This window comes from Cynara cardunculus (assembly GCF_001531365.2).
Source record: "Cynara cardunculus var. scolymus isolate 2C chromosome LG 13, CcrdV1, whole genome shotgun sequence".
Taxonomy (NCBI): Eukaryota; Viridiplantae; Streptophyta; class Magnoliopsida; order Asterales; family Asteraceae; genus Cynara; species Cynara cardunculus.
The window spans coordinates 30931710-30957458 of NC_037540.1; the positions used below are offsets into that span (position 1 = coordinate 30931710).

Sequence of the window (25749 nt, forward strand, 5' to 3'; positions counted from 1 at the left end):
ATATATATATATATATATATATATTCTAATTAATTTGATTAATTATAATGATGTATTTAATATGATATTTTTTTAGCTTTCACAAATTTAGAAAATGCAAGGTACAAACATACAAAGCCTAATCCATATTCCATAGTGAAGTAGCACATTTTCTTGTGTATGAATATATACATATAAACAAAAAAAATGTTTTGTATAACCAAATTATTTGTCTTATATCGAAAGATTTCCCATCAGATTTTATATAAAAAAAATGGTGTTTACAATATAAAGATATATAAAAATAGCAGGCTGTAAATTGCTGCACACCCAATAATTTAGAGGATAAAGTTTAAAGAAAAATGGTGAAGATTTATTATATGTGGAATTATATTTGTACAAAATGTTGTTTCAGTGTCCTTTTGATTCTTATGTTCAAAATCTAACACAAAAATCTAAGTGGGTCTATCAAACATATTGTGTTCCCTATCATACTTGTACTTATTACATATTCAATTTTATATTATACAAACATCTTTTCTCTCTCTCTCTCTCTCTTTCTATATATATATATATATATATATATATATATATTTGGGATCATATGAGATCAAGAGTTTTTTGTGAGACCTGTTCTTAATCATTGAATTAGATCTACAATCCGACAATCTAAACATTCATAAACGCCACGAGATTTCTCAATAATCACAAAATTGTCACCATGCATTTAGACCATTAGATTATTAACTTATAAAGTTGATTAATGAACATAAATTGGTCTTACGGGTCTTACGAAAAACCTTTGGTCTCACATGAACCCAACCCTTTATATATATATGCTTTTAACTTCAGAAAATAAAAAAAATGAAAATAAGACAATAAAAGACTCAAATTCTAGATAAAAAAAAATAAGATACCTATAAGTGAAGAAACGAGTGTTCAAATCAGTGGTGGGTAAGAAACTTAAGTGACTGGACTCTGTGAGATATAAAAAAATTCAAAACCGAATAACTCAATCAAACAAAAATGGTTTGGGTTATTCGGTGTGCGGGTTAAACGATTCGGTTAATCAAATATGATACATTTCGATTTCGATTTTTTTTTACCATATCGGTTAACGGAATAGCAAATTATATTATATAATTTATATAATTTCCTTCTATACAAATTGGTTTGAACATATATAAAACTAAAGTAACAATAGATTGAAATATATTTAACAAAATCATTAGCCAACGTTATCATTATTAGCATGATTGCAAGAACTAGCGTTAGCAATATATGGGGAAAACGACTGTCAAACAAGAGAGTAGGAGAGGAGGTTTCATTAAAACAGACTAAGCCACCGAAGGAACCGTCAAAAATAACCGAAAGAACCAAGCATACGACTGTAAAAAAAAACAAAATTTTACCTATAATATTTAAAAAATTGCATTTGAGTGGGGCCTTTCCCCACCTTTATAAAATGTATGTCCGCCACTCGTTCAAACAACGCAAATTCTATTCATACCCTTCTATCAAAATCTATTAAAGTTTTCGTATCCCCTTTACACTAAACAACAAATTAACACTAGAACTGAATTTATATTTTCAGTTAATTTTATTTTTAGCCCCTATAGTTTTTTAAGTTTGTTACTTTTAACTTGTTCGATATTTCTCAACTATACCTATTAATTTTCTAGTTTTAATCAAATTAATTAATTAATAATGTATGAAATAAATGTGTTTTTTTCAATATTATAAACTTAATTATGTTTTTAAGATTAAAACAAATTAAAATTAACATTAATAATTATAATCATATCTATACTATCTTATTAAACAAATTTAACAAAAGTTTTAAAATCTTAAAATACTATATGACCAAAATATTCTTTATACTCATTTTTTCACTTTTTCACACTCTCCTCTTCTCACATGCACTCACCATCTCACAACCTATTTTTTTAAAATTATAATTTTAAATTTACACTTTATACCCCCATAATTAATTAATTAATTTACTTTACGTCCTTTACTTTTAAATGTTTCATTTTAAACATTTATCAAATTAACATATATAATCGTATATCAATTAAAACATGTTTAAAATATATTTTTATTTTAACATGTTACACAATTATAATCGTCTCGTTAATACATTCGAAATGAGTCAAATATTGAATAGTTTTTGACTTAATTATATTATTATATATTTTATATATTGTGAAAAAATATTTTTAATATTTACGATTTATACTTTTATAGTTATTTATTTACATATATACTATATATTTTAGGGTTAGGCTGTCCAAATTGCACTGTATAATATGTTTGAATTAATATGTTCTTGGGTTTTTTTGAAATATATATATATATATATATATATACATGTATTAATTCAACCTTAATATGAGTTTTTGGACAAGAAATAGGGTAAACAGTTGGAAATTTCATTCTAAAACCCATCTTTTTTTTGTCTTTTCATGGCTATGATCTGTCAAATTTGTAGTTTTCTTTATTGATTTTGAGTGTATATCTTAAAACTCAAGTTTCTTGGTTCTTTGTTATTGGTGTAAATCGAATACATTTGTGGAGTCGTTTAAATATGTTGGATTTTAAATATATTGGATTTTAAACTGTCATACAATTTTTTTCATCGATAGTCTGTAATTGGAACCATAACTCTTATTTATTCAAATTGTATTAATATGTAAAGACCAAGTGTAACATATATCATCGTTNGATAGTCTGTAATTGGAACCATAACTCTTATTTATTCAAATTGTATTAATATGTAAAGACCAAGTGTAACATATATCATCGTTAAATCTTATCTTATAAAACCAGTGGAACTTCAAAATCGTTAAAATTCATGGCTCCCGCCGCATGCGCAGGTACACAACTAGTAATTATAATTATAATTATTGTTTTATTAAAACTGTATTAATTTAAGGATTGTATTCTTACAACTAAAACAAATAAAGAATAACATTTATGATTATTATTTTGATTAATTATTATTTTATAAAATAAAAGACGTTAGAAATAAAATAACATTTTTTTGTTATCAATCATTTAAATCATCATATTCACGAGCACTATTACAATCTAAATATTTTGTGTACACGCTTAATGAAAATTGATACGAGGTAGTCCATGTAGTTGTCTCGGGAGATCTCTAATGCTTCCATTATTGCGTAATTTTAGACATTGGGTAATCTTTTGTTAATATCACTCTTACAAAATGGTTAACATTAACATATCTAATTATAAAAACCACATGTTGAACGGGTTTTAGCAATCCACTACTCCATTTATAATAATGTAATTAGTACCAAATAGTCAATGAATGTCAAATAGTGTGGGATAAGGGTTTTAAATTGAGCTTATTTTGAAGGTATAGACGAGATTATTATAATGATGTAATTTGTAAAATAAAAAGGAAACATATTCTTTAACATATTTTAGTTAATATATGATTATATATGTTAATAAGATAGGAATATAAAATGAAAAATGAAAAAGTAAAGGATATAAATAAATTAAATAAATAACTATCTATTTATACTATATTATAAAACATTTGACAAAAACTAATTCAAAACCAATTTTTTGCACGAAGTACTGTTTATTAATGCATATTACTTAAACTTCAAGATTATAAGTAAGTTGTGCGTAAGTACAACTTATTAAAGCTCCATGTTTGAATTCGTATAATTAACTGCAGATAAACATAATCAAATACAAGATAAACATCTCATTTTGAATATAAAAAATCTAAAATATAATCAAGATAATCATTGAGTTCTAACAAAATACTTAATTATTATCTTTATAAAAAGTTATATTATTAACAAAAATAAAAAATGAATTAAAGAAATACACAAAAAAGAGAGACTTTAAATAGTTAGTTTGGTACCAATATCAATATTCCTTTCAATTTTTTATGATATATCTTTGTATTTATATTTTATTCAAAAATAAAAATATTATTGTTTTTTCAAAACCACATAAAAACATATGATAACATTAACTAAGATAAAAAAACGAAATATTACAATCGAGATATATTTCGCTGCGTTGTGCGAGTACACTTCTAGTACTATATTAAAAACTTATTGAACAATGTATTTTTAAGAGATATAACTTATTATGTCAAATGTACAATAGTTAAAGTTTGTTGAACATCCACGATCTCACCTTGAAAATCAAATATTTTTATTTTTTAAATTACACTTTTATGCGCTTATAGTTACTTATGTAATTTACTTTATATCTCCCACTTTTTCATTTTACACATTTATCATATTAATATAAATAATCATATATAAACTAAAATGTATTAAAAATACGTTTATTTATTTTACAAATTATATTATTATAGTCACCCCGTCAATACTTTTAACATGTGACAAATGTCGAATATTTTTTTATTTAATCGTATTATTAAATATCATAAATACATAATGAATTGTTTTTAAACTTACATTTTATACCTTATAGTATATATATATTTTACACTCTTATCCATATATCTCTCCATAACCATGTCATCTTCGGATATTCAAAATCAAATCATTTTAAAATTTTAAATTACATTTTGTAATTTTATAATTAGTTATTTAATTTATTTTATATTCCTTGTTTTTTCATTATTCATTTTACACTATTACCATATTAACATAAATAATCATATATGAGCTAAAATACATTTAAAAATATGTTTTCTTTTTTATAAATTATACCATTATAATCGCCTCATCAATACCTTTGAAATGAGCATAATATCGAATATATGTGTATCTAATCATACTATTAAATATCATAAGTACACATGAATTAATTTGTCTTATATTCGAGTAAACTACGATTTTCGTCCCTATCGTTTTGAAATTTTGTTTTTCATTTATATGGTTATTAATTTATTGTTGTTTTTGGAGCTAAATCTATTAAAAATCTTTCATTTAAATTAGGAATCTTTTAGTTTTTTTGGTTTATTAAATATTGTTTTTGTTTGCTTTTTCGATGAATATCAAGGATGAAATACTCTTTGGAGTAAGAGTCCTTATAAATGAAATAAGTAATAAAACTACTTTGTCATCTCCAATACCCTAAGTTAAACCGGTGCTTGCTGTTGGATCTGGTGAATTAAGCATATGAAATTTTTTATTATTCTGTAATTGTTTATGCTAAAGTAATTAAAATATTTTTCACGCAATTTCTTTTTCTTCATATTTTTTGCCCTTATGGTTTTATCTATATCTATACCATATTAAAAAAGATTAAGTTGTGATTATCTTGAATTTTTAAGAGGTATAACCAATTAAGGATATTGTACACCTCTTAAAGCTTACAACCTCCTACGATCTACCACCAAATCATTTAAATTTCGAAATTACATTTTATACCCTTAATTATAATTAGTGATTTGATTTACTTTATATCCCTTACGTTTTCATTTTTTATTTTACACCATTATCATATTAATATAAATAATCATATATTTATACTATATTAAAAAGTAGGAGTTTTAATTATTATTGAATTTTTAAGAGGTACAGTTAATTAAGAATATTTTATCAGTTCTTAAAGCTTACAACCTCCCACGATCTTCCCTCAAATCATTTTCAATTTCAAAATTACATTTTATACTCTTATAACTAGTGATTTGATTTACTTTATATCCCTTACTTTTTCATTTTTCATTTTTCATTTTTGATTTACACCCTTATCATGTTAATATAAATAATCGTACATGAACTAAAATGCATTTAAAAATGCAGTTTTTTTTAACAAATTACATCATTATAATTGTCTCGTCAATACCTTCGAATTGAGTCTAATATTGAATATTTTTTTAGATTTAATAATACTATTAAATATCATGAATATCTACAAATTAATTTGTTTTATATCAATACATTTTCATTTTTTATTTTACACTTTTACCATATGAAAAATGCATAATCATATATCAACTAAATACATTAAAAATGTGTTTTATTTATTTAATATACATTATACCATTCTTAATTGTCCGTGATTGGTTATAAAACCATCACATATTACTAGAAAAAATGTTNAATACAAATAATATCATTGTGTATTTTTAAATTTACCATTTATACAAATATAATATGTTGCGAGTGTCATTTGATGAATAATTAATATTTATTTTAATTAATAGTAACAAATAACTATTAATATTAATCAAGGTTATAATTGAAAAAACTAACAATAAACTCCTAAAAAGCTATTCTAATTAGTTTATCAATAAGTTAGTTTATGTCCATCTAAAGATGTACCCAAGAAATAAACTACTTATTTTTTTTTTTCCAAACAATGTCTAAATTGATTTAATTGATGTTTGCTTGAGTTTTTCTGATTAATTATTCAAGGTATAATTATTAGCAGCATACTTTTTAAGGCTATTTGTAGACCTCTATCATATATAAGAACCTTGCGATGTCCAAGAAATCAAGGTACATCTTTATATCTTTATCTATTACTTCACTAAAAGACACTAAATACGTAAGGAAAAAACAAATACCATATTACAAAATTGTATATTGACCCATGCATGCTATAAGCTTTAACGTCATCGTGTCATACATAAGCCTTGAGTCACGGCATGCCATGACGGATGTTGTGTTAAGCCTTTTAAAGCATTGGTTTCTATTTATTATTATTCTTAGATTTGATTATTACATGTTTTTTTATTGAGGAACATTGTGAAACATCAATCGATCTATGTGATAAATCATTTTTTTAATACAAAGCCACATTTTTCCAGGTTAATGATTCATATTGCTTTTCAATTAGAATAAATCGACTTGATTTTCATAAATAGTTCCTCTATGGAACATGAGAGTACAATTGATTTGCTTCACTTTACTATCGGTCTATCTTTTTGAAATATTCTGGTACTCAATCATTTTTTATCAAAACGAAGATAGTTTTTGAGTATTCTTATCATATATTTTTTTATTAAAACATAAAATTTGCATTTTATTTTTCAATTACAAGTTGTAAAACTATAAACCACCAATTAATGCATACGTTGATCTTTAAAAGGCAAGAACAACAAATACTTTTGGTTAAAAACACTATTTCAAAATCTTTGACCAATGGAACATTTAAACTTTGAATTTATAGGTCATCTGATTTTTGATTTAAAATCACAACAAACTATAAAATTAGCATCGAAAGGGACAGAGAATAAAACAAAATTTGAAACAATATTATCGTTTCAGGTTGTCGGCTTCATAATCAAAATGATTTGCACAACATCGCGCGTGGCTATGTTCCTAGTAAGAGCATAAATTGCAAGTATTAAAAATAAATTCGTAATATATAATAGTATGATTAGATCCAAAAATATTAAATATTAGGCTTATTTTGAAACTATTTACGTGACGATTATAATGGTGTACTTTTTAAAAAAACCAAACATATTTTAGTTAGCATATGTTTATGTATTTTGGAAGCTATGATAGTAAATTTATTTATAAAATATTAATGATGAATGTATTATTGACATTGATTAAGAATATTATGAATGGTGGAAAAACAAAGATATTTATAATGAATAATATCCATGAATAGTTAGACATATTTATCAATAATGGTTAATGAATAATTGATTCTCATTATTCTTAAAATATATACAGTAACTTTCCTTAGTTGTGTAACTATTTGTCTTTGGGAGAATAACATAAGAACCATTTTTTCGTTTCATATTCACGATTCTGTTTCTAAACATCCCATTAACGTAGAAGTGAAAAATACCTGCCCGGAGGATAGTTTTCAAGTTTTGAAAACACAAAGCTCATATATTGAAGATAGTTCTTTTTGGAGACAACCGATTTTTTTTTGTAAGTCGTGGCGATCTTTATAGAAACAACTTCTTTATCCCATGGGTAGCGGAAATGTCTTTTTTACTCTTCTTAGGCCCCGCCCCTACTTCTGATGGGATATACTAAATTCGCTTTGGTTGAGAGTTTATGTGTGCTTTCTTACTTGGTTTACGTCTTTTTGTGTCTTTTCACATCACTTATTTTTTCCGAAAGTTATTTTGCCCGTCAAATTCTTTTCTTTCCCACTCACACTTTTACACAGGCCTGATCTTTAAAAAATATTAACAGACTCTGCTTTACTGAGTTTATTTGATTTGGTTTTTGAGGTTAATAAGTGAGTGGTTAATGCAGGTTCAACATATACATACTCAACAGGAGACAAGCAACACTTATACATAAATGACCCAGAGCTGGTTAAGGAAATGAACCAATCTATGACCCTTGGATTGGGAAAACCTTCTTACATTACCAAAAGATTGTCACCTCTTCTTGGTAATGGAATCTTGAGATCAAATGGCCAGTTTTGGGTCCACCAAAGGAAAATAATTGCCCCTGAATTCTTCATGGATAAAGTAAAGGTACATCAATACTTTTTACACTACTCAACAAACCAATCAAACGAAAAAGAAAAATAACACGCAAACATATAGGGCCCACTCGATAAACCTAGACCGGTATTTATAGCGACCGAATCTTTTTGTTAATTGTGTAGGGTATGGTGGGGTTAATGTTGGAGTCTGTTGAACCACTTTTGAGGAAATGGGATGCCTGCATTGAACCACAAGGTGACCCCCGAGCGGAGATACGAGTTGACGATGATTTGAGGGCGGTTTCCGCGGATGTGATATCTAGGGCTTGTTTTGGAAGCTCTTATACCAAAGGGAAAGAGATTTTCTCCAAGCTCAGAACCCTTCAGAAAACCATCTCTTCCAAAGGCATGCTCTTTGGCCTTCCTGCTTTTGGGTAAGCTACAAAAAATGTCACCCCTTTTGAGTTCTTACTACAACAAAATGGACTTTTTTAGGACGATCTAATAGAGTAATTAATAGGACCCGGAACGGTAACTTTGACTCCTATACAATGGCGTTACAAAGTAAAACTGTCTAATAATAAAATACAAGAAATAAATAGTCTTATTAAACTCTTTTATATGATACAGTGTCCTATAAAAACATTAAAATTACTGGTTATTTCTTGAGTTATATTAGATTGCCCAACTTTATCGATGGAAGTTGTTAGGTCAGTCTTACTTCGTCCTAACAACTTACTGTAACGCCATTTTTTATATATAACACATAGTTGTTAGTCCTAAAACCTAGAGTCCCATTGAGAACTCTATACTAAGCGGCTTAAAAGACCCATTTTGTAGTTTACTCTGCTACAAAGATAATGAGAAAAAATCGTCAAATAATGAGTTTATATGATGCAGGCAAAGGAAAGATGTCAAGAGTTTGGAGAAAGAGATAGATTCGTTGATATGGGAGACCGTGTGTGAAAGAAAATGTCAAGAAACACCATCGTTGAAAAAAGATTTACTGCAAATGATATTGGAGGAAGCCATGGACCATTTCGCGAGCAAAGAAGCAAGTCGGCATTTCATCGTTGATAACTGCAAGAATATCTACTTTGCAGGACACGAATCGACAAGTGTTGCTGCATCGTGGTGCCTGATGCTGTTAGCGTTGCATCCACAATGGCAGACTAATATACGTAACGAAATGTCTGAAGCTTGTCCTAACGGTTTATTGGATGTAGATTCACTCCCTAAGCTGAAATCGGTACATTCCATACTCTATCGACCTTGTTCATCGTACAAAACTTCATATAGACTCCTAACATGGGTAAAGGACATGTTTGCGTACATCCCACCCCAAGACCCGACTTTCATCGCAACAAAATCGGCTTTATCAATAGCCAAATATGTCTAAATGTCCTTTTACACTGTTTTATAGGACCAAATAATCTTGCGCCCTATATAACAGTGTTGAAAGAAGTTAATAGGATGCTCTTTTGGGCATCTTAACAAGTTTTTCGTACACTTATGAAATAAAACGTCATACTACTCTTTTTATATGACATCATTCGAAAAGGCGTCTTGTAAGAACAAGTGTTCTATAAAAAGATTAGATATTTCTCAAGAGTAACTTTTAAAAAAACAAATAAGACATTTTATCTTAAAACAGCTTAAAAAACTTGTTAAAACACTTGTCAACTTATTATAGCATCTTTACATAGGAAGCTCCTATAAACGTAAGCCTACGAAGCAGTCTAGTAAGACATGTAGACGTATTTGACGTCATGGATTTTGTCGCAGTGTTTCTAGTGGGATATAATAGGTACATATGGTTTGGATTGGTTATTCCTAACGATCCATTCACATGTAGGTAAAAATGGTGATTCAAGAAACAATGCGCTTGTTTCCACCCGCGGCTTTCGTGTCAAGAGAGGCGCTAGAAAGGACAAAAATAGGGAATTTGGACGTGCCTAAAGGCGTATGCATATGGAGCCTGATCCCGACTCTGCATCGTGACCCTGATATCTGGGGACTCGACGCCCACGAATTTCGACCCGAGAGATTCGTTAATGGCGTAACAAAAGCATGCAAAGCCCCACAAGCTTATGTTCCCTTTGGAGTTGGCGCTCGATCTTGTTTAGGGAGAAACTTCGCCATGGCTCAGTTAAAAGTCGTCATCTCCCTCATAACCTCGAGGTTTACCTTTTCGTTATCTCCAAATTATCGGCATTCGCCTACTTACAGAATGGTTGTACAACCTGGGCATGGTGTCAACATCCTGATTCAAAAACTTCAATAACAGCAGTAGCAGATTATATAGAATCTTTTAGACAAATTGTTATGCATTTGAACAGATAACATCTGTAGAATCAGTTATTTGATCTAATAAATTAAGTGCATACTCTATTGATTAACACACCCTCAATGCAAAACTTTTATTACAACAAATTGGATTTATAGGACATCAAAGATGTCTAAGGGGCTATTGGTTGGTTTTCTATTAAGTCATGTATTGATTAAACTATCTGTGTGGATTAATCTCTCTCTATATATAGATTGAAAAGGTTTTTGTTTGGGAATGTTTTTTCATAGATGGAATGAGTATGTTTTTTAATTGGGAAGGACATGTTTGAAAAAACTTGAGTTTTTGTATAAAGCTCTCGATAGAAGCTTACTGAATAATGTTGGTGATTTTAGTGTCATCAAGCATTTTGGTGTAATTGTGATTTACTTGAGATTGATCAAGGCAATAAGGCAAACATACGTAAGTTAGGTGGTGCTACACTTACAAATGTTGCTCTTATATCCTTAGATTGCCATAAAGCAGGAGTCAAGGGGGTCGTTCCCCCTTCCGGGGTTCTAGGGGCAGCGCCCCCTTTGGATCTAAGTTCTTAGACTTAGGAATTTTACAAAATTAGAAATCAGCATGAGGTATTGCTGGATCGTGTTCCACCTATCGCTGATTAGCTTCAGCTGTGGCTGAAGAGTCCTCAAATGTCGCTGAAGAGCCTTCAACTATTGATTAACTTATCATTGAAGGAGTCCTCAGCTGTCGTTGAAGAGCCTTATGCTATTGATCAGCTTATCATTGAAGGAGTCTTTAGCTATCACTGAGCTCCTCTTCAGCTATTGTTGAAGATACATGTTCCAGAACTTAAATTCGGTTCTAACAGCCTTTTGACCTTATCCATTAACGGTTATAACCGTTCAACCGCCAATAACTGTCGATCTCTTATTTAAATATATAAAACGAGAATCTGGGTATATATGTCGTTTTTCACAGCCCTTAGATACAAGAAAAATCTTTAGATATTATCTCAATACGAAATTCGTGAACCTAAGGCTAATAGGGTCGAATGATTGTATTCAAAAAGTGCTTTTCGACACAATTTTTGAGTTTTATCCAATCCCATACATAGTCCCTAACAAATAAGTTCTTTCTATATCATTAAGCCACTACCAAATAGCTGGTCATATAGGCTACGAGTCCAATTAATATAATTAAGCTGCTAATAAACGAACCCTAAATGTTCTAATAGATTGTTTTATAGGACTAAACAATTGTACGTCTTATATAAAAGTGATATAATAGGATGCTAGGACATATTTGACATCCGAACGCATCTTTTTATAGAACACTTGTTATTATAAAGGACACCTAATAAATGTCAAATATAAAAAGACTAATATGACGTTTCATTTCAAAATTGTTCTACAAAACATGTTACGGCCCCAGAAGTGTTATATAAATTTATTGTAATACATTTATACATGATATACAATTGTTTAGTCCTCTAAATTTAAGTCCTATTAAGTAGTCTATTAGAACACGTAGACATATCCTAAAGGGTTTCTTCTATGCACGTTGGATGAAGATCGTAGCCACAAACATCACATGAAAACGCCCAAAACGTCCCACGTTTCTTGCAGAAATCACAAATGTATGCTTTGGGCATCTCCAGTTTAAGAATGTGTTCATGCTTACAGTCCTTAACTTCTTGACGCAATCCATCTCCTTCCATCGTTAATGAAGCTTCTATCTCCAAGATCTTTGGTTCAGTAAACGGGAAGCCACGAGCACCATATAACGAAATCATCGCTCGCCCATTTGTGCTAATCGTTCGCCCATCTGGTCCTAGCAGTATCAAACTCGGGATCCATTTGATTTCAAAAATCCTACAGAGGTCTTGCCTTGACTTATCATCGAAAGGGATGGCTAGCCATGGCATCTTGGTTAGGCTGAGGTCAAACTCTTTATGGTCTCTATCGGTTGAGATAAAAATGACTTCAAATTCTTGATTTGCATTCTTGATAATGTCGTTATATGCTTCAACGAGTTGGGTGGTGAAATCACGACAAGGTGGACACCAATGTGCACCAAAGTATAGACCTATCGTCTGGCCAACAAGCTCCGATGGATGTATCTGCAAGACCATCAAAAGCTCAACGGAGAACACAAATCCTAAAAGTTTCACTACTAGAAAACTGGGTATTTCCGGCGGATTTTATGTGGACAACTAAAAAGTCAACTTTCGTTGACTTCCATCGGAAATCCGCTGGTAATTATATTCTGGCACATTTCCGGCAGATTGTACAAATTAAATTTTTGTGAAATAATTAACTCTAATTACAATAAGTTACCGACGGATTTCCGGCGGATTTTTGATTAATTGTTTAAGATTAGCGTCCGCCCAATAATTAAAAATAAAAATTTATTTTTTTAAGTTACCGTCGGATTTCCGGCGGATGCTGGTAATTTAAAATGATAGATTATTCAATATTTTTTTTTTAAAATTGTTGGTTTCCAACGGATTTCCGGCGAACAACTTTCCGGTAGATTTCCGGCGGATTTTTGATTTTTTTTCCCGTTTTTCATACTTTTGGTTTATATATATGTAAAATATTACATATATTCCACATGGAATGTATAGTGAATATTAATTCTCTTATCGAGTCCAACACACATAAATGTAATGCAATACATACTTATATACAAACATATTATCCGATGTCCTCGTTATTCTTGGACTTTAAAAACTATTAAAAAAAGTCTTATTTAGGTTTAAGGATCTTAGTTGAGCCCAATACACACCACATGCTGATATGCAATACATGTTTTCTCACATACCTATATATAAACTCTGTTTTCCGGCAAATAGCGCAGTTGGAAATGTTGACAAGTTTGGTAGTGTTTTACAAGCATATGAAAACATCCACACCAACCAAATCAGGTTTATAGGACGTCAAAAATGTTTAAATGTCTTATAGGACCAAACAATTTACATCCTATATAAATATGTTACAATTAGTTGATACGACCCTTTTGAACATCATAACAAATTTTTTAGAACAAATAAAGTGTCCATTAGTTTTTTCTCCAAAAAGATGTGTTAGTAAAAGGCTAATCATATATTTTTCAAAAGTGTCCTTAAACACTGGTCAAGATGTCCAAATACGTCCCAACATGACACTGTAACACGCATACAATTGTTTGTTCATACAATTGTGTGTTCCTATAAAACAATCTATTAAGACATTTAGACATCTTTGACGTCCTATAAAACCGATTTTGTTGTAGCGATCAAATGAATACGAATTACTAACCTTTACACCTTTGTTGGAGATAAAGGAGTTTTTAGTTCCATTAAAAAGTTCATCCAACTTCCCTCCTTGACGCTTTGCTTCATCGATAGCCTTCAACTCTTCATGGCTTTTCTTGGTGAAGGGAAATGCATCGGCACCATAGTCCTTTATCAACCCGACTGCATCTTTTGCGAGCACTTTTGGATCAACACCCAATGGTATAAACGATGGGATCTGATTAACTTTGTACAGATTTCCAAGAATCTTCTGTAATTTGACATCAAATGGAACCACAAGCCATGGCATGGTCTTAGAGTGTTCTTTAAATCCATTTTCATCTCGATCAAAGGATACAAAAATAACTTCTAGCTCTCGGCTGGTGTCTTTTAGCACGTTATACGCTTGCACCAATTGTGGAATAAAAGCCTTACACGGCCGACTCCAGTTTGCAGAGAACAATAAGCAAATCATCTTGTCTTCACCCGATGGTAACGGTACCTAGCATCACAAAAAAATTAGCACAGATTCTCCGATCATTCTCATTAACTAATAAAGAAAGTTGTATCGATGGGAATATGTGGAACCCCGCTAGACTACTCTCCAAAAAAGAGAGAAGAATATAGAAGAGAAATGTGTCAAGTCTAGTTTATGTGGGACTCTACCATGACCATCCAACGAAGACTAGATGGACACATATTATCCTAGAGTCTTGAGAGGGGGTAGATGGGTTCAAATTGGCCTAGGCTGTCAAGTCCCTCAAGTGGTAGATATTGACTCTGATATTATGTGAGGATATGTGGAACCCATTAGACTACTCTCCAAAAGAGCCATTGAGGAGAGAGAGAAGGTTCCAATGGGTTAACTATAGCAGATGGAAGACTCTAACATTATTCTACGACAAGCAGCCCACAAAATAAAGCAACCAAGATTCAAAACCATACAAGTTGCATCAATGGGTCTCACTTATGATTCAAATCGGCAAACATCAGACTTTCTATATTGGAAACCACGCTATCAAGTGGATCGAATTATATGAATGAACCATATCAATCAAAAGAAAACATCTTTCCAATCAAGATCATCAAAAACCTTAATAATTCAGAACAATCATAAGCAAGTCAATATTTCTTTGATACCTTTTGTTCACCAGATAAGAGTTGGTGAATTCCTTCTTGAGCCAAAATAGTTGTGAAGCCATGATTGCAAACCTCATCAACAGCAGATTCACAACCAGCTCCTCCCATGGCACCTTGAAGCACTGAAAACACTTGAGCCAAGTTTCTTGATGATCAACTTGAAGATATTTTGCACACTTTTTTTTGCTTGCTTATGGGTCACTCTATTTGGGTTCCAAATAATCTATCCGACTTATTGGAATTTATACCCTTTTATGATATTGAATATTATATGTATGGGGGATTTCAGCATATTCTTTTATGCTCATTTAAAGAATCATTGTTGCATTATGTTCTGTAAGTCTTTGGATGGTGTCTTTCCAAGAAAAATGGCTAAATGACCACTTTGCCCTTGTAATAGAAGATGACCATTGGTTTGCTTTTCAAAATATAGTGCTTTGTTTTAGAGAAAATGGAACAATAACGTTAGAGCAACTCCAATCATGCGTCAAGATTAAGCATCGTTTGTCGGTGATGAAATTCCATTCACATGGTAAAACATAAAAAAGTTTGATTGACGATGTATATGGCGTTAAATTGTTCACATTGCAAAAATGGTCGGCCCACAATTTTCCGTTTAAGAATTTATAGTAAAATTTCTTCTAATTTCCAATGTTTATTTTGAAATACATGAACTAAATATAAGTTCATAAACAATTTACAATGTAAAATTTATTAATGTATATCTTTTCTCGTAAAGACAAGAACAACCATATTGCTTGTGGTTGGTCCAAAATTGTTCATCCTCCGAGAGAATTCTGGATGCTCGGAGATTTTTTTTCCTATTATTTTGAGGTTTGCACAAATTGATCTAGACACCCAAAATTACCCAAAAAAAAGAAATACCTGACATTTAAGCTCAATCAACTTCGGAATCACTTCATCAAACAAGATTTACAGACCCCATCATCCAAACCTTGGACAAAATTTTAGCATAAGACAATCCATGATCAGGATCTAGTATATACAAGTCTTTGTATCATGATCATATGATGAATACTCTTGATTCATGGTGCACCTTTCTTTAAAGAACATGCCCAAGATCCCTACTTGGCATTTCATCAAGCATATGGCGTGCAAAATAACGAATCGCATATATCGGGTTTCCCATCAATAAAACCCTACTCAAATTATCTTCATCCACATGGTGTTTGATGGTTTTGGGATAATGGGTGCACCTAGAAACATGTTGAGCCACAATATTTGTTGGATTGAAGACTGATGTGATCTGGCAGTAGAAGTTATGTCATGGGCCGTTGATACGGTCCCCTTCGATGGCCTACTTCCATTTTCTTATCTTGTTTTTGTAGTGGAAATTGAATGATTGTTTAATCTGGAAAATAGACGCGTCCCAAGTTCCGATGGATTGTGGCCCTTCTGAACTGAAAAGAAAAAGTGAAAATATGTATTAACTCGTAGTTTTTACTGAAGTGAGGGAGAGAGGAGAGATGGCGGTTGTGGGTTCAGTTCACGGTGGTTACCTCCCCTCCAAATTACAAACCCTACCGCCGGTTAAAATATTCAACAACCAACAAAGATCAATCCATCAGCGCCGGCCGCCAACGCCTCCAATTTTCATATCCACGAATTTGTCACACGTAAACCCAATTCACTTACGAGACCTTTATAGCTCCTGCAACCATTCCTGCCACCGTTTCCCCAATATCTTTCCCGATGGACGAGTAGAGCCCGTCGACGTCGCCAAACTCCGAATCGCCCTCATCCACAGCTCCGTCGTTGTTTCCGTCTTCGCCAGACCAGAAACTGTCACCTCATTACCGGAAAATTTGAATACTGGGGATGATTGGTACCGGAAAATGATTCCGTTGACGCCATTTAGCGGACAATTGGTGGGATTTGGGCGAGCTGTTTCTGATAATGGATTGACTGCTTCAATCTATGATGTCATGGTACAAACTCTAACTATGGTGATTTCATTTTTCTCCATTCCGAAAGCTAAATTTACAGTTTTCCATTGAATGTTTATCCGAATTTAGCATAATATCATTCGTATTTAGATCAGAATGCTTGTTCTTGGTAGTTTATTTCCATCTTTGGATCATTTAACAGAGCATCCTTGTGTTCTTCTTTGATATATCATAAGTATTAAATTTGGATCTTTGAATATGATTCATTCATTCACAACATGTTCAGAAGCAAATTAGCAACACTAGGCAAGATGGGAAATCGATACAGATTCTATAAACAAGTTTCTTGAAACTGAAAATGAATATGATCATTCTGAGTTGGGTTCAGAAGTGTACAAGAATTTAGATTGATTTTCAAGTTGAATGTAGTGTTCATGTAATCTTATGTCAGTGACTTTGTAGGTAATCCCCTCGTTACAAGGTCGAGGAATTGGGCGTATGATTCTTCAGAGAGTTATAAGGTATGTAAATGTTCTTTGAGAACTGTTAGAACCAAATATTCATAATAAATATCCTAATATTCATTATGAATAAATATTATAATATTCATTATGAACAAATATTCAGTCATTGGTAATAAAGGAGACAAATGCTCCATTTGGTTGCAGATTGCTTACAAATAAAGGGATATATGACATAGCAGCTGTGTGTTCTGATGAAGAAATGTAAGTTACTACTTCATTGTTGTAGAACACAATCAATGAAATGATGATGGGTAAATAGGTAATTGTACCCTTTACAAGGAACTAACTATTGATAGTTTTCTTGGCATATGATAAAAATTATCATAAAAACTGGAGAAGATAAAAGATGTGTGTAATTGAATTGTCTAAAATACCCTCAGGGATTTCTTCAAGGCATGTGGATTTGGAGATGACATATTGGGATCAACAACAATGATGTATAGCAGGAGTGGCAATGATCATGATATGGTTAAAATTGCTGGTAGGAAATTACTCATGGTTCCACCACTTAGAAAACCCTGAAATATCCACTCAGTTACAAAGAAAAAGAAACCATTAAAAAGGTTGTGTTATTGAGTAAAATGTATCATTGAATTTATAAGGAATACCAATGGGGCATGCCTTGTTGGGATCTTGTTTTTTCATGAGATAGATTTGAAGATGATTTTAATCGGGTTGAAGTCTGATATGGGTAGTAGCTCAAATGTTTGTATCCTTCAACAGTTTTTTATGTTTTGGGTAATCTAACTTTCCGGGTTAGTTCTCGAGCCACCGTAAATGGCCTAACAGTCATCGCAGGTAAACCCTCCTAGAATAGCGTATGGGTTCGAACTCGGGATAGATGAGATTTTCCACTACAAAATTAATTAATATGCCACAAGTGGTTTGGTTTGGTTTGGTTAAGCTTAAGCTTTTTTGTTGTATATTGTAGAATTTGTGTCTTATAATTTGAAAATATATTTTATATGTTCGAATGTCGTTGAAAAAATCATATATAGATTGAAAGAAATTGAAGTCAAAGGCTGATAAGGATGGGCTGATAAATATGGTGGGAATCTGGCCCACTTAAAAGTTGCAATATTTGATTTGATAATGAAAATCTTGTAGGTTGTGCTTGGTATAATGAATAGAACAAAAGAACAATCATTGTTTCATGTTTGACATGACTTTTATGTAGAAATACATAAACATACGGCGGAACAAATTGGGACAGGTGTGTTCCATTCCATCCAATGGAACAAGGTGGGTGTATACCCTCAAAATAAAATATAATTCTCTTCTAAAACATCAAATACGTATTTTTTAATTTTTATTTATTGTATTTTATCCTCTCTAAAATTTCACTTTATTGTCTTCAGTATATTATTTTTATATGTTTTTGTTATAGAATAACTGAAAAAGAACAACAATATAATAGAGAGAAGGAATATGTAATTCTCATCAATCATAATCACTTCTAATCCAACTCTGATATATCTATCTTTATCAAAATCGTCATACCCTTTATACGATGGCACACTTATCCTACAACACTCCCCCTTGTGCCGAGTCAAAAGAGTGATGGTACATAATCGTTGCCTCATTAAAATCTTACGCCAAAATAAAAACCAATGGGAAAAATTAAAATTAGGACGAAAGAAAGAGTACAACGCACCAGTTTCTTTGCAATACATAAACTTTTAATCATGAGAATTAGAAAAGCATGATGATATCATAAATTGTTGCATCACTAAAACCTTACACCAAGGAACAAAACCCAATGGGAAAAATAAAACCTTGGATGAATGAAAGAGCATAACATACCAATATTACATATATAGTAGACTCCCTTTTTGTCTACCGCTCCCCCTGGTTTGTGCATTAATCAAGAGAGTTTAGAAAGTCAACACATTACGATACTTTCTATATGTTTCCCAAATATGGTTTTAGGTAATGATTTGGTATGTAAATATGTTACATTCTTCTGCCATCATACTTGATTCACTTGAATCTAGAGAAGAGTTTGTTATTGTTGATTGTGTATAAACCTAAACCAGAATATGTTTTGTGTTATCACCCTTGATGTATCTTATTTTCATTTATTTGATACACGATGCATTATTTCATATATACAGGTAGGGTATTGGATGAATTCAAAACACTAGTTCCTCTAATATGTGTAATGATAGTCCTTAACCATGTACACTATTGAATAGTCTCGTGTAGACTAATATTCTTGGAATAGTTCGAAGGGGCAGCTACAAGGGTTTGTCTGGTTTACTTCCAAGCAATAGGCATGTTCCCTATGGTAATTCTTTATCCAATTTGGGAATGACCTTTCTATGAGTCAGGTAGATATTTAGTATTAGCAAAGACATACCAAGACATTATTGGATTTTTTATATAAAAGGCTAATACTTTTGTTGTTCACTATCTAAGTAGGTATTGGAGTTCCATTATCAATCCCATTTTTCTCTTTGTAGGAAAGTATAAGCCCACGACAATGATTCCAAAAGATTAATTTTATATCATTCCAATAACGTTGTGTTGGCATTGAGCTAAATCTAGCTAACAAGTTCATTGAAGATACAATATATGGTTAAGTGTATTGTGCCAAGTATAATAATGCGCATATTGTACTTACATAGGGAATTTCAGCTCCCAGCACCTCTTTGTCATCATCCTTTAAAGGAAATAGATCTTTCCTTATATCCAACACTTGGACCGATCATGGTGGTGGTAGCCAAATACATTTTGTCTAGGGGTGTAAATGATGCAAGTCGAGCTCGAGTATCACTATACTTGACTCGAACTCGAAACCCAATTTCCAAGCTCGAACTCGACTCGAAAACTCGCGTGTAGTAAAAATCATTGCTCGACTTGAACTCAATAACTATTTCTCGAACTCGAACTCGAGCTCGAATCATGCTCGAGCTCGAATTAAGCTAGAATCGAGCTCGAATCAAGCTCGAACTCGAGCTCGAACCAAGCTCAAAACAAGCTTGAACTCGAATCAAACTCGACCCAAGCTCACCCATTGAAATTTATGAAATTTTAGGATTTTTCTCTTATAAATTTTAACTTAAAGGTGTTCTCTGAGTTTTTTATAAAACTAAAGGATCAATTTCAAACTTCATCATCAAACAAATAAAGTTATAAATTTCATTCACCTCCCTATCTTTTTATAACATTTTTTCTCTCCTCCTTACCATCTCTCTTCCAATGTGGGACAATTTCACTAACCCTTTATATAGTTTTTCTTTGTCTTTTTTTTTTAATTGTGATTTAAAAAAATATTAATTAAGTTTTATAATTAAAAGATGCATAATATTGTTTAAATTTCTAAAAATATAAGACATTTTTATTATTTATATTTTACAAACTTTATTCATAAACTAATTATATATAAATTAATCGAGTATCTCGCGAGCTTTTCGAGTCGAGTATTGGGTAGCTTGACTCGACTCGTTAATATATCGAGTCGAGCTCGAGTTCGAGCCGAGCCTATTCGAGTCGAGTGTTGACCGAGTTGATCTCGAGTAGCTCACGAGTTGTCTCGTATCATTTACACCCCTAGTTTTGTCCATATTAGATCGTCTGATCATTTTCTGGACATATGTGGATCGGTGGAATATCATTCCCCGAACTCATTGTCCTAGCTCAAATAGCTAGACAAAACCAAGTTTTTCCATCTTTCATCTCATATTTAGATTTCAAGTAGCTTGTGGTTTCTCTTATTTCATCAATAGTGCCTATTATGTTCATAACATCGACATATAGAGTAATTGAAAGTCTAGAACTTGTTTTTTTTAATAAATACATAAGGGCACGGTTTATCGTTCTTATATCCCTTCCCAATCAAGTATTCACTTAGGCATGTATACCACATTCGCCCTAGATTGCTTTAATCTATAAAGTGAGTGTTTCAATTTTATTGCAAACGCACTCCGTGGTTTGGAGTTACTTGATTTGGATAATATAATGTCATCAAACACTTTTATATATCTCTGAATCTAGATCCCCATAGAGATATGTAGTAACCACATCATTGAGCTGCATTTCCAGTTTTTCAGGAACTACTAGGTTAATTAATAAGCAGAACGTTATAACATCCATCACGGGAGAGTAAGTCTTCTCATGGTCAATCCAGGGCGTTGTGAGAAATCTTCCGCCAAAGGAGATCCTTATATATTATAACTTAATTATTCTCATTACGCTTTCTAAAAAATGATTCTTTATACTTGGTGGGTTAGAACTACTTGACCAAATACCCATTCATTTTTCAAGTAGTATAATTTTCCTGGATTTTTTTCTTTTCATTTAGGCCATATTTTCTCTTCGTTGACATTTTTCAGCTGAGCATGGTTCAACGTCATTGTGTCCTATCATCTTATGAGCAACAATATATATATCATCAATGAGTATGTATGATCTGTCAACCGACTCATATGCACTCTCATAATTCATTTGCAATTTCTTTGATCTCTGGAATCAATATTAACTTCAGAGTGTCCTCCAGTAATGATTCATAGACATATTTTTAATCAAAGACAATCTCATGAAAGGTATATGTATTGATGATAAATGGTTGTGCCTTATACTTCGTTTCCTTTAGATGAGTATATATCGAACCAAGTAGCTTCCCCATTTCCTTTTAGGAGCCATGACCTTAACCACACCTCCACCATGTGTGATTGCAAGACACTTTCCAGCAGCAGTGTGCCCTTGTTTGCTAACTTTTAACCTTGCGGGTATATTTGCAGTTGGTATATGTGATCTTGTCACTCCTTAAATAACATTAAACGTATCAGGTATCGGGTCTGATTCGTTTGACTTCAACTTTATATTGTGAAGTTTGAGGATCAAAATGAGACAGAATGAGAATATTCTATGACACTTCCTGTCGTTCCCATGAAAAATCATTTTTCCTATCTCCCCCTAACGATGAGAAGACTGTTTCATCAAAGTGACAACTGACAAATCTAACTATAAAGAGATCACCTGTCAAGGGTTCTAAGTAGAGGATAATTGTCAGGGTTTCATATCTAACTTATATATAATCATCTTTAAGGATCCATTTTGGTGCGCTGTGGGGAAGCAATTGGCACATATACTACACAACCAGACATACATAAATGTAAAATATCAGGCTTATATCCAGTTACCAATTGGTACGCATGATATTGGTTGGTTAGTAATGGGTCTAAAAACGAATAAATAAGGTTGCATGTAATATTTGCATAACCCCATGCAGATAATTTGGTATGCATAACCAATGCCTTAAATATCATCTATATTCTTTTCACGACAACTTCTACAAGACCATTTTTATATATACACATGGGGTAAGAAACTCTATATTAATCCAAATACATATGCAATAATCATCAGATTCTTATGATGTAAATTCACCAACATTCTAAGTCATGCAAACTTGATGAGATGATCAGGGTGGTGAGCCCTTAAATGTAAGCTAGTGCTAGGAGTGTAGCATCTCATATGGAAAATAGTATGACATGCATTCATCATGTCGAAACCAGAACCATAAAGTACTTTAATGGCCCGCATTATGGATGTTTATGTCCATAAATATCACCTTGTATTTCGTTGTAAGAATGAAATATTTTTGTATTATGCTCTTAGCTTTATGATGGTCTCATTCTTGTCTTGGCTAAGGATCAGGGTATACAAAAAGTTCTGGATAATCGAGAGGGCATATTATGATGGTGACATTGTTTCTTATGCTGCAGAAGTCAACAATTATAATTTGGTTAATTGCCTCATTTTTCTTTTTACTCGAAAGAGAATGTGTCTATGTATATTTTGCAATACATGGATCACTATGTCATGATCATGGTGTCCAACGTGGTCATGTTGAAACATATATGTGTCATTGTCCCAAAAGTTATTTATTGGTGACAAAATATGATTTAATAACATATATAATCCACTAATATGATTTCATTTCATATCATTATAGTTGATATACATATACCGATTTTTATTCTTATAATATGATTTCCAATTGATACGAATGTCTCAACAATGTTTCTATTAATATAGTGCTTTAATGACTATTAATTTTGTATTAACAAGAAAATGATAGTTCATTGTCTTAGTATTATAGTGGGGTGAATTATAAAATAAATATTAATGCATCTTTTAAGATTGTGTGGAGGTTCCACAAAAACACTCAAGTTCTCCTCGATACATTCCTACACGAAACGAAAAATATTGAGAGTTCTATACTTATTTTCATGTATTTCTTTACATCTATAATGGTTATATATTCGGTTTTACACCCGCAAATGAAATCAATTTAACACTTAGAATAAATTCCAAATAAAACTATGCTTAATCAATCTTAAATTAATATGATATAATTTATTTTCAACTTGTTCTCTTTTTTTATACAAGCGATTATTAGTATAATTCTTCTTTCATTGTCTATTATCTTATGGACAGTGGTTGCATCTCTGCTCCAAGAATTGAAAAATTCTTCTCGACTCTTGACGTGACCCTGACTCTTTCCACGGTCTTGTCCACCTGGTGTGCAAATGTCAAGTGAGTGAAATTGTCTTTGACTTACTGTCCTTTGGAGTTATTTTCACCTCTAACATTTGCATTATTGACCTCAAGAATATTTATTTGTTCCAGCATGTCTATCATCGTTATCTGAAAGACCCTTTTAATATCTCTCAACACTTGTAGTAGATTGATGAGTTTGTTGTAAGAGTTATATCCAAGCTTATACTTGTTCATTAATATGATTATTAATATGTGAAATATGGAAATTATGTTAAGAATCATATCATCTTATGTGAGTTCCTTGCCACAAAAATTGAGATGCAATTTTGAGACATGACATTTCTTTGTTGAAATCATTTATCTTCTTATAATCGAAGGGGTTTCATTCCACTGTATGTTTAGTTTCAGAAATACATGGTAATGAATATTTCCGATTTCCCTTTTCGAGGATCCCCACTATTCTTGGGGGTTTCTAGTTAACGATATTCCCTGAAAGTTGTGATAATGTGTCTCTCAAAACAAGGTATTTACTTATACCTTAACAGTAGGTTTTTAAGGTCAATAGGGTTTGATGGTTTTTACATATTTGCTTTTGTTTTTCTGAACATATTTTATGATAATCAAGTTCTTCTGAGTTCAATAGTTGTAAGATGGAAAATATATGATTTTTTTTATTAACCTGGACATCCAACCCGCTATGCGAGCCAACTAATTTCGGGGCCACCACCTACTTTGCAGGTAGCCCATAGTCACTGCATTTGAACATCCATGGCTATAAGAGAATTTTTATTTCTCATTAGATTTGAACATGGGACCTCCAAACACTTTTGACCTTTGGAGCCCAAGTTCAAACCAGGCACCACCTTTGTGGTTAAATATATGATATTTTAAGACAATGAATTATGGTTCATAATTATTATTTTATGCATGAAATTTCATCATCATAACAATATTTGATTTTGCATTTGTAGATTTTTGTTGATAATACTTTATCAGTATTTCAATTTTTGAAAATAAATCACTCAATTTATTGGGATTTTCAAGTAGTAAGGGAATCACATGAATTACTTAAGTCCTTACAAACCTTAGGCTATTTACACCCGTTTGACAAAATCCTTCAGATATGTTATAATTAATCAATTATAAAATACATTGATAATATTAATGATTTTGGCATGAGACCAAGAGATGAGATCAAATGTTGATAACTTAGTAACATAATGGCACTTTTGGAGCTTTTGACAAGAGACCAAAAGGAGTATGAGTTTGGCATATGAAGCCAACTATAATGTTTTAATATATTAATGGTATTTTGAGAGATTATGTCATGAAGCCATATTACTATTAGTTTTGGCATAAAGTCAAATTTAAACTTTTACCGTGTAAATATATTTTGAGAGCTTTTGGCAAAATATCTATCTATCTATACATATATATATATATATATATATATATATATTGGACCTCACAGTTATCACAAACTATTCAATTCTCATTTGATTAGGCCCCTATATATATGTAACATCCAATTTCTAATATGCCCAATTATTTGCTTAGTATATTTAATTATTGGGTTAAAGAGAACTTATGATTTAGTGGGAGTTTAGGTTTGAAATTTTAGAATTGTACTTCTTAGGGGTATATTAGAGGATTTGGGAAAATTTTACGTCAAATAGATACGTAAAATTGATTTTCTTGGGAGATATTTTCTGGAATATTTTTGTTGGATGTTATAGATTATCTCTTTATGAACGTGTAGGC

General features: G+C 31.6%; 3 protein-coding genes across 6 annotated transcripts in view; 2 read left to right on the forward strand and 1 right to left on the reverse strand.

Moving 5' to 3' along the window:
* The window catches only part of LOC112525119 (cytochrome P450 714A1-like), a 12204-nt gene extending 1549 nt beyond the window's left edge, over positions 1 to 10655 (forward strand). The window contains exons 2-5 of the mRNA XM_025135083.1: positions 8169 to 8395; positions 8530 to 8780; positions 9247 to 9595; positions 10202 to 10655. Of these exons, the coding sequence (XP_024990851.1) occupies positions 8169 to 8395; positions 8530 to 8780; positions 9247 to 9595; positions 10202 to 10630 (1256 nt within the window). The 3' untranslated portion in view covers positions 10631 to 10655. The remainder of the gene's footprint in view (positions 1 to 8168; positions 8396 to 8529; positions 8781 to 9246; positions 9596 to 10201) is intronic.
* Positions 10656 to 12040: 1385 nt separating this feature from the next.
* LOC112524468 (probable nucleoredoxin 3) lies at positions 12041 to 16346 on the reverse strand. Of its 3 annotated transcripts, none has more exons than XM_025134292.1 (4): positions 15936 to 16346; positions 15051 to 15163; positions 13936 to 14412; positions 12041 to 12755 (listed from the first exon to the last, which is right to left on the reverse strand). In XM_025134292.1, exons 1-4 carry the CDS (start codon positions 15940 to 15942, stop codon positions 12174 to 12176), a joined length of 1179 nt encoding a protein of 392 aa, XP_024990060.1. In that variant the 5' UTR covers positions 15943 to 16346; the 3' UTR covers positions 12041 to 12173. The 3 variants fall into 3 exon arrangements, with proteins under 3 accessions (XP_024990060.1, XP_024990058.1, XP_024990057.1); XM_025134290.1 differs by having other exon boundaries at positions 15051 to 15172; XM_025134289.1 differs by having other exon boundaries at positions 15051 to 15181.
* Positions 16347 to 16456: 110 nt separating this feature from the next.
* On the forward strand, positions 16457 to 18151 carry LOC112524470. Of its 2 annotated transcripts, none has more exons than XM_025134293.1 (4): positions 16457 to 16999; positions 17420 to 17478; positions 17626 to 17682; positions 17862 to 18151. In XM_025134293.1, exons 1-4 carry the CDS (start codon positions 16538 to 16540, stop codon positions 18001 to 18003), a joined length of 720 nt encoding a protein of 239 aa, XP_024990061.1. In that variant the 5' UTR covers positions 16457 to 16537; the 3' UTR covers positions 18004 to 18151. The 2 variants fall into 2 exon arrangements, 1 of the variants encoding a protein (XP_024990061.1); XR_003070398.1 differs by having other exon boundaries at positions 16459 to 16999; positions 17626 to 17740; positions 17862 to 17934.
* Positions 18152 to 25749: the final 7598 nt, after the last annotated feature.